This window comes from Grammomys surdaster, unplaced genomic scaffold (genome assembly GCF_004785775.1).
Source record: "Grammomys surdaster isolate TR1022 unplaced genomic scaffold, NIH_TR_1.0 185, whole genome shotgun sequence".
Classification (NCBI taxonomy): Eukaryota; Metazoa; Chordata; class Mammalia; order Rodentia; family Muridae; genus Grammomys; species Grammomys surdaster.
This window is the reverse complement of record NW_021604630.1, coordinates 2794558-2804913: the sequence shown is the minus strand read 5'-3', so window position 1 is coordinate 2804913 and position 10356 is coordinate 2794558. Positions and strand designations below refer to the sequence as shown.

Genomic DNA, 10356 nt, shown 5'->3' with positions numbered 1-10356 from the left:
GATGCTGAGAGAGTGACAGGCACCACAGATGCTGAGAGAGTGACAGGTACCACAGATGCTGAGATAGTGACAGGCACTACAGATGCTGAGTTCCTGATTTTCACCCCGGAATCCTGGTGGTGCATGGGGATCTTGAGGACCAGTTAATGTTTTCACTTCCTAATGCAAACTACCAAGTGAGCGTGCCAGACAGTGCTGCACTTACCTGGTCTTGATGACTTGTAGGATCTGTAAGATTTTAGGGAGTTCGAGCAACCGCAGAGCTCTTAGAAACCTCAAACCTACAAAGCAACCAGGAGAAAGTTGCCTGAATTCTAATGTGATAGAAATACATGCACTGCATTTTTTCTGTAACACTTCAATATCATGTGTTGTAATGTCACAGATTTATGGACATGGAGTTCAAATCCTGGTCCTGAACGTTTACTAACTACTGTTACCTAGGGCACCTACTTCCATAGTTTCTCATCCATAAAATGAGAACTATAATAGGATCCACCTTACAGTGTTGTAGATCCAATCTTACACATGTAGAAGCTGGTCTTGTATGCAATAAGCACTATTTGTTTTACCCAAACCTTCTTTACAATGTACAGGAAACTTTACATGGGTCCATTATACTCTTGATTATTCAGCTTTTCAATAATCTTAGTTTTCCTTGTTTGCTCACAATAGCAAGAAATAGAATTGGTGTGTATTTTATAAACAATAAATAAAATATAAAATTGCATTAAAACTGATTTTTTAAAGCCTATAAACTGTTAATACACATACCTTAAAGATAACACAACTAATGAACAGTTCCCATCCCCGGCATATTTGAATATGACAATTAGTCTTGAGAAACAAGGGGAGGCCATTCTTTGAGTCCATGTAAGATCCATCGTAAGGGCCCACAGGAGCTGGAACCTTGCCCCTCTGGTTGTAGATATAGTTAGTCCATCAACAACTATTAGACACCTGCTGTGTACCAGACACATTACTACATGAGGATATTAAAAAATGATTTCTGGTCATTCTGGTGGTGACACATCTGAGCACTAGTGAGACAGAGGCAGATGGGTCTCCGTGAGCTCAAGGCCAGCCAGAGCTACATAATGAGATCCTATCTCAAAACGAAACGAAACAAAAAACAAATGTTTCTGCAAATGTAGTACAAAACTCTACAATCAAGAGAGTGAGCTCTTCGAAATGTCAGTGAGGTGTTTAGTAAATATTCTACATGACTGTTGAACAGTTTGAGGTTAAAGCAACATTGTTACTGATTACCGATCGCCACAGCACACTTACCTAGCCAATTACTCTTCAAATAATAAGAAATAAAGGTTGGTGGGACAGTAAAAATGTCTACAATTGAATTCATCTCCAACCAGAACTTGATCTTGTCTTCAGCTGCCCAAAACTGAAATAGACACAAGATACCCACATTATATTACCGTCGGGATTTAAAAAAATTTTTTTTAATTATTTTATGAATGTAAGTATGTTTTATATGTAGATAAGCTTGCATGTTTGAATGTGCACCATGTGCAAGTACGGTGCCCACAGAGGCCAGAAGAGGATGCCAGATCGTCTGGAACTGGAATTATGACAGCTGTGAGCTGGCATGTAGGAATAGGGAACTGAACACAGGTCATCTATCAAAGCATCAAGTGCTCTCCCTACCATTTTGAATTTTGAAGGGACTGTGAAGGATAATTACTGCTTTTCTATATGTCAATCATTAACTGAAGATTTAATTGCATGCTATTTAACATACGTACAAATATATACATGTGTAAGAATACACAAATGCATACACACGACATGAACAGATGGTACTTTAGGTTGAGCATGGTGATACACACTTTTAATATCAGCACATGGAAGCAGAAGGAGGCAGATCTCTGTGAGTTTGAGGCCACCCTGGTCTACAAAGAAAGTTCCAAGCCAGCCAGAGCTATATAGTGTAACCAGTCTCAAAAACAACCAACCAACCAAAACAAAGCAAGAGAGAGAGAGGGAGAGAGAAATCGTATTTGTAATGAGTGTTCAATCACTGAGTATACAGTCATCTTACTTAGCAGACCCCAACTCTCACATTTTGAACATTTTAAGCTTTCAATTGTTCCTAGACCTTTCTGTTATATCTGTATACACACAATATATATATTAATATAAGTCATAATTCTTATATGTTTCTTTTTATACATCTATGTGTATGTCGTATACATAGAGCTTATTATCTGTGATTAGTGAACATATATGGTTCAGGAAAGTCTCCAGTGAAAGAGCTACAGCTTACAAACAGCTTGCCTGGTCATTGTGTCTCTGAGCTTCCTAATTTAGATTAAGAATGCTCAATTTGGGGCTGGAGATATAGCACGATGTTTAAAAGCACTTGCTGCTCTGGCAGAGGACCCAGGTTCAGTTCCCAGCACACACATGGTGGCTCACAATCATCTGTAACTTCAGTTCCAAGGGATCTGATACCCTCTTCTGGCATCTGTGACACTGCAAGCAAGTGTGCAGACACACATGAAGACACAACACCCAGACACATGAAATAAAATAAGTAGAACTTAATACACACTTGAGAAATAAATCAAGAACTCGAAAAGTAAGGTGGCAGACATGCCATTAGTATAACACTGACGTTCAACTCCTCCTAGCTTCTGGTTGTTAGTAAAGCAGTAGAAGACCAGAAGCCAGGAAGGATTGCAGACAGGGTGTTTAGTAATGGAGTCATTCTCAGGTGTGTCGAGAATTCTGGACCTGACTTACCCTCTCAAGCACAAGACATGTGGGTTTTAGGTCTCGTTAAATATTTAATAACAAATAACTTTTTCATTAAATATTTAATAACAGGTTTTCTACCTTTAGAGCCTGAGAAGCAAGGGTGACTGAACAAATAAGGAGCACATGGGTCTCTTTATATTACTGCTTGGGGGTGGGGCATGGTAATTATCGCTTTACCTAGGTACTTACCCTCAACCCAAAATAGAAACTAAAGAAAGCATTGAAACTCAAATCCACATGGACAATTTTGTCTTCATATGAAGAACACTTTCGAACAGGGCTGGAAAGAAATGGGAATATTTTTTTGCAAAGATAAACATTTTAGAAACCTATGTCTACAGAGCAGAGATAAAGGCGGGAGGCAACACACATACTTAACGTGAATGGTCTATTCTAGACTCATGTTCACATCTGAATGGAATTGCCTTCTTCTTGACAATGGAACTATGTATGAATAAGTAAAGTCACTAGACCATACAGAGTCCATTTTGTTAAGTGGGGATCCAGAGCCTCGGCAATTGTATGGTCCTTTCTAGTTGAAAACCAGATTTTTCAGTTCCTCTTTCCACCCCTTTGAGACAGGGCTACTCGAGGTCAAACGAATGGATTTGAAACAAATTCAAAGATAGTTTCTAAAAGAAGTGTTAGGAATTCTTCATTTTACCCCAGGTGGATGTTTAATATAATTCTCAGAGGCTTGGCATGAAGGTTAAATCACAGCAGTTTTAGTTTTTTAAAAAAAATGCTGCCTTAGCCTTGATTTATATAAGGGAATGATATCAGAGAAGCAATCCAAGGTTAAAGTCTCAAAACCTCAATCAGAAAGGTCTCTGAAGCATGAGAGGCTCTGAGATACCACAGGACTCCTACAGGAATTCAAAAACCTTCATAAGGGGCCCCATGGGAACAAACAACCACTGAAGGTTTGGTGTCCCAGAAGGTCCGAAGAGCAACTGTATAACCCACCCCGACAGTAGCAATGTAGGTGGCAAGACACAGGACAAAGGCATGCATTTATCACAGAGCTGGAGTGAGTGCTTACTGAGGGCTTACTCCACTTTGATTAACTTCTGGTGGGGGTGGGAGGGACGGTGTGCATGCATGAGGGAAAAACCAATTTGACATCCCTAAAGAGCAAATTCTAAAGCAATTAAGTTCCTCATAAAGCAGGCAAGAATGACTGGGGTTTTTACTCACTCCATTGAATTGATGAAATAGATTATAAGAGACCCGATGCTTAGCACAAAGACGAGGATCACCTAAGAACAGAAAAGGACAGAGGAGATGCATAACCATTTTATCAGCATGAAATGAGCAAGCCCACAAAATTGTGTTTTCCATTTTAAAGAAGGAAAATGCTGCCGTGAGTTTTTATTGCCATGTGCAGGGAGGGGGCGAGGAGGAAATGGTTTTGCCTCATCTCACCTTTCTTTGGGCAGTGCTGCATTCACACCTTCATTTATGCCTGTATCCACTCATTCATTCATTCATTCACTCATTCACTGAAGAAAAGTTGACTAAGGGTCACACTAAGTCAACGTGTACCCATTGTGCTTACCTAGTTTTAAGTCTCACACTCTTCAGAGTAAGTTGGGTACGCTTCCTGCTCCTCCTAGAGTTTAGCAAATGTTTACCAAGTGCTTAGCATGTGTCAAATACACTGTAGCTTCATTTCATGATAGAAATGAGGGCTCACAAATACCAGTCTTGGACTGCCCATGATGTGTCCTTAGGGACATTTCCCCACCTGGGAAAATGTTTTCTGAGAAGATAGTGAGTGCTTTTGCTATACTAGCTTATAAGCAGATCCCTGCAGAGCAACTCAGCCAGGAAGTTGTCCTCAGAAGCCTCCAGTGGAGCTGGGTGAGACCTTTGTGACCATCCATGATTTTTCTCAGGTAGGCTGCAGATAATTAAGCATTCCTCCAGAGGCTGGAGAGATGGCTCAAAGGTTAAGAGAACTGACTGCTCTTCCAGAGGTCCTGAGTTCAAGTCCCAGTAAGCACATGGTGGCTCAAAACCATCTGTAATGGGGTCCGATGGTCTCTTCTGCTGTGTCTGAAGACAGTGACAGTGTATTCATATACATAAGATAAATAAAACTTTTTTTTTTAAAGCACTCCTCTCACTCCTCTGGTAATTTCTAACTTCCAAACCACCAGGTATTTGTCTGGCTTGATGGTCCACACCTTTAATGCCAGCACTAAGAAGGCAGGGGCAGGTGGATCTCTGAGAGTTTGAGACCAGTATGGTCTGCACAGAGAGGCCAGCCAGAGGTACCTAGTGAGACCCTGTCTCAACAAACAGATTTTTAATATGTTTAGTTCAGTATAGTTTTAATGATAAAACTGAGAATTTTATTTACAATAATATGTTCGCTTCGTTCTAACTCAGATATTGTTTGGGTGAGTCTCTTACCCACTTGTGTTCGGGGTGATGGGTATTTTTACTTTCTCACTGTCTAGGCTCATGGTGGCCTCTCTGCAGGAGGCATGCAGGTCTTTGTGCCCCCAGAGGAGCACTGAGGAACCTGGAATGGTAGCACTCACACGGTTGTTCCTTCAAGGGAATATATGTTATAGCTGTTATCCACCCAGAATGCTAGGAACGGGGGTGTTTACTAATCTGGTGACCTTTGCTTTATCTATGCAGCCAGAGGTTTTTCTGACACCAGATCCTCCCCTAAACCAACCAGTCAATCTATAGCTAAAGACCCATCTTTATGAACTTTACGAAGAGTTCCGATGTAGAGACATCTGACCCGTACTTAACTCACTGTGTTTCTCAAGGCGATTTCTGTTTGCTTTGTCATGCATACGGATTTAAGCTAATTGTCACCAGAATAATTTTTACCCAACTCTGTTGTGCTTAAACATGACCAAGACAATCCACTTGGGGTCAGACTCCTGAAGTTTGAGCCAACACGGGCTACTGGGTGGTATGTGTTGAGAGGAACAGTCTTCTTGCCTCCCATGGCACCTCTCTCTGTAGCCTGTTAAGGCCACAGAGGCCCTCATAAGAGCGCTCTTGACCCAACCAGTGCTATCATGATTCCTTTGCCCAGGAACTCTCCAGCATGGAAGGTATTCCGTGTTTACTCTTGTGAAGTGGGGTTCTTGGGTGGAGTGGGGAAGGGATAGACAGAGTCAGGGGGTGAATATTCTATAAGGCTGATTAGAGCATCATGATTTAAGAAGGGCTTGGTGAGCAGAGAGGGGCCACCCAGAACCCACTCTGAATTCTTGCTTCCGCTGCGAGGCTAAGCACTGCAAGGGAATATAAATAAAAGTTAAAAATATCTCTCTGGGTTCCCTGAGGGACACGCCTGCGAGGCTACGCACTGCAAGGGAATATAAATAAAAGTTAAAAATATCTCTCTGGGTTCCCTGAGGGACACGCCTGACTGCATAAGGGTTGATATCAAAAGTATGCCCTCTTCAGGAAAAAGACATCGGGATGGATATGGTCCTTTTGCCTCACTGGACAACAACAGGGGGACCGGAGCCATTACAAGGTCCCCTTCAATTACTGGAGGTCAGGCCTCTATCCCCGCCTTCACAAGATTAGAATTGCCACAGCCCTTCTATACTTAGAGAAGGGAGGAGACATCAGGGGCAGACCTGCATACACACTGAAGGCCTAAAATCAGCCATAGGCCTAAAATCAGCAATAGGCCTGTCATACATGTATGCTAACACAAAGTCTTGGGTCTCTGTGGAAAAACATTGAAATAGATGGCTATAAGCTATTGTAAACAGGCAGCTTTTGTGGAAATTTACCAGCCTGAGTATTTATAGACCTTGTAAATATCCTTGGCGGATAGTACCAACTTAGATAAAGACAAGTGAATCATAGGCAGAGTCATAATGACCTGTCCCCTGAACCTTCACCCAGCTGATATTCTGTTCAGAAAGATATCTGTACCCCCCAACACCTACCCTCTGGTGCCATCCCCTTCCCCACGTCCTGCCTTTTTGTGTTTATAACCCCTGTGTGAATAAGTAAAAATTATGATTTGATTTAAAAATAAATTTAAAAAATAAATTAATTAAGAAAAAAAAGAAGGGCTTGGTGGCACACATTTTAAATTCCAGTGCTTGGGAAATAGAAAGGGGTGGATCTCTGTGGGTTCAAGTTTAGCCAGCTCTACATACAGAGTTCTAGGGCAGCCAGGGATACACAGCAGAGACTTTCTTTGCCTCAAATATTTTTTTTAATCTATGTTTTATCTAATGAGATCAGGAGTACATGGCAGCTGTGGCTACTAGCACACAGAAATGACATGGAAGTAAGGGAGTGGTCAGGGAAAAGAATGGGTCAGCAGGAGTCGGGGATAAAAGAGGGTAATGGGAGTGAGGATGCTTTAATACATTATATACACACACTTAATTATACATAGAAATAGCTATATTTCTTAAACATCCCAGGACCATCTGCCTAGAGATGTTGCCACCCACAGTGGGCTGGACCCTAATGACCGATGATAAGGGAGACATAGATTTGAAGGAGAGCAGGGAGGGGTATAGGAGAGGGCTTGGGGGTCGGAGAGGGGAAGGAGAAATGTTGTAATTAAAATAAACTTTAAAAGGAAACAAACAAAAAGAAAAAAAAAGAAAATGCTCACAGACTAAGTATAGTCTAGTCTCTAACAAAGACAAGAACAAAAATCTAGCTCTCTATGTTTCTGTTTAAAAATAATAATCCCCATTAGGAGATATAAAAAAGACAGTAACTAATCATTTAAAAATGCAGGGATCGCTGGGCGGTGGTGGTGCGCGCCTTTAATCCCAGCACTTGGGAGGCAGAGGCAGGTGGATTTCTGAGTTCGAGAGTTCGAAGCTAGCCTGGTCTACAGAGTGAGTTCCAGGACAGCCAGGGCTGCACAGACAAACCCTGTCTTGAAAAAAAAAAAACAAAAACAAACAAACAAACAAACAAAATGCAGGGATCACCTCATTTTCATTGTTTAATACGACCTGAGTGGTTTACACACATTATTGTATACTTCTCTATAATACTTAAAGAGGGCCTTATAGATATCTTTTGTAGTTGTAGTACACAACTGAAATCCGATTTCTAAAAATCAGCTTATAAAAAGTCAGCACACAGTAGGCTGAATTTGGAGAGCAAACCCCAAGCCTGACCATCCTCCTCAGGGTTGGAACAGGAAGCACCCTGGCCTGTCTATGACCTGTGCCCAGCTGACATTTTCTGGCCCAAGATGACTCCCCAACTCTGCTCTGCCCTGTATCCCTCAAAGGCCTGAGAGCACTGACCTACCAGAGCAGGCTTAACCCAAGAGACTGACGAGGATCAGCTCACACAGGCTGTGGCACTGAGGACAGCTGAGAAGAGTATCAGAGCCAAGGAACAAACGATGCCACTTGGATGCTATTATTGTCTAAGATTGACCTGTGGCTCCCTCCGTGCCTATTTAGCCTGTCAGTATCCAGTGAAAAATCCTGGTAAATTAAAGACGAAATGTGTGCTCTAATAAAGACAAGAACAGAAGTCTAGCTCTATGACATTTGCAAGCGACACAGTTCAGAGAAAATGGGACAGAAGAGTGAAAGGAAGCAAAAGTAAGTTCCGTAGTATGCTGATACTGTATTGTATGTAAGACATGGCAGAAGAAAACAGTCCATGTTGGCTAAAGGAGTTAACAAGAAAGTTTAATAAGTGACTCTTTACAAGTAAGAATATACCATTCAAACTCTATTGGAACTGTAAGACATTCAATAAAACAAAACAAAAAACAAACACCATAAATGAAGGTTTTGACATGTCCTTTTCAGTTGTTTAGCAAATAATTAAGGACATTGAAAATACATAACCGGGCAGTGGTGGCGCACACCTTTAATCCCAGCACTTGGTAGGCAGAGGCAGGCAGATTTCTGAGTTCAAGGCCAGCCTGGTCTACAGAGTGAGTTCCAGGACAGCCAGGGCTGCACAGAGAAACCCTGTCTCGAAAACAAAACAAAACAAAACAAACAAACGAAAATATATATACACCCTTGCCACCTATGTCAGGCATGAGAGCTGGCCCAGGAGCAGGATTTGCCTTGTTCCTCACCAGCTGCAGTACCCTCCCCTGGGCAGCAGGGTAGAGCTGGCCTTGGGTGGGGTTGCTATGAACCAGCCCCAAGAGCTTGAGTGCTGGAAAGCTGGCAGGCTGACTAGCTCAGATACCTCTCAGGCCCAGAACAGGGGCTTTGAATCAGCCCACCCCAACATCTACCCCATCAGTGAACTACTGGAGTGCATGAAGGGGCCAGGCCCTACAGATCCCAAACTACAGGCTCTCCATGACACAGGGCAACATCTGGATATCCGAGAGGAGTCTCAGTGAGGTCCCAGTATTGATAGAGTAGCAGAAGCCAGAGGCCTGGTACCAGACCAATGAGTCACTGCAATGAACATTTGTAAGCAAAGAAGGGTGGACACAAGGACATACGGAGACACACTACAGATTCTACAACAAGATTTTTTTTTTTTAGTTTGTTGTGGGAAAGATTGCAAGGATAGGGAGTGGGTATGAGGGGAGGGGGAGATAAATGAGATTAAGGTACATGATATAAAATTTACAAAGAGCCAATACAAAATTAAAAAAAAATACATATAACCCAATTAGTATTGCATGGGTATCAAACGTTAACACATATTCTTTCGAAATCCAATACATGGTCATGAAAGTTGATTGTGTACTAGGCAATGACATATTATTTCTCATATCAGACAGTCACCCTTGAACTATAACGTTGTTTTTAGAAAATAAGAAAAACTAGCCACCTCATCTAAGCCCCTGTCCTCTACAGGAAAATACAATAGCGCATACAATAGATGTCTTTCTAGTACTTATGTCCAGGTATTCCTCTATCTGTAAAGCTCACAATGTACACAACTCTGTACTAATAAAGCTTTCCTTGAGCAGAGAGGTCAACAATACATATAAACTCTAATAATGTTGCTCACATAGCGAAAAGTGAAGCAGAATGATGACGAGGGAGTCCTACACACAGGTCTTGATGTAGCTAAGATCATCATGGAAGAGAAGATGCCTACTTGTGTGGTTAATACAGAGGGGGACCACGATCACGTTCTTGGCTACGGTTCATGGGCATCAGAAGGGTCAAAGTGAACTCACCAACACTTGCCCCACGAAGGTCTGTGCAGAAAGCAGCATTTCGATACGGTCACGAAACGCTCCATGACAATAAAGTTTTCTCAAAGGATTAGCGTCGATTCTACGCGATGAGAATAGTTCCTGGGGGGGTGGAGGGGACAGAGTGAGCTGTAGCTCAAGAGAAACTAGTTTGCTTCAGGTTGAGGGAGGAGCTTCAGGTTGAGGGAGGAGCTTCAGGTTGAGGGAGGTGCTTGTCATGGTATTAATCAGAAATCATTCTATCTTGATCAACCCTGGAAATGAACACTATAGAGCACTATAGAGACTAAACATATCCTGAAGCAGTCAACTAAAGAGATTTTTAAATGCTACAAACTCTACACAAACACATTAAACACACACACACACAGTGAGAGAGAGAGAGAGAGAGAGAGAGAGAGAGAGAGAGAGAGAGA

At 42.0% G+C, this 10356-nt stretch overlaps 1 protein-coding gene across 1 annotated transcript in view; it reads right to left on the bottom strand.

Moving 5' to 3' along the window:
• The window catches only part of Kcnu1 (potassium calcium-activated channel subfamily U member 1), an 82937-nt gene that overhangs the window by 70472 nt on the left and 2109 nt on the right, over window positions 1–10356 (bottom strand). Inside the window, 5 exon segments of the mRNA XM_028768219.1 lie at window positions 206–281; window positions 1291–1402; window positions 2968–3058; window positions 3976–4037; window positions 9923–10042. Coding sequence (XP_028624052.1) covers window positions 206–281; window positions 1291–1402; window positions 2968–3058; window positions 3976–4037; window positions 9923–10042 — 461 coding nt within the window.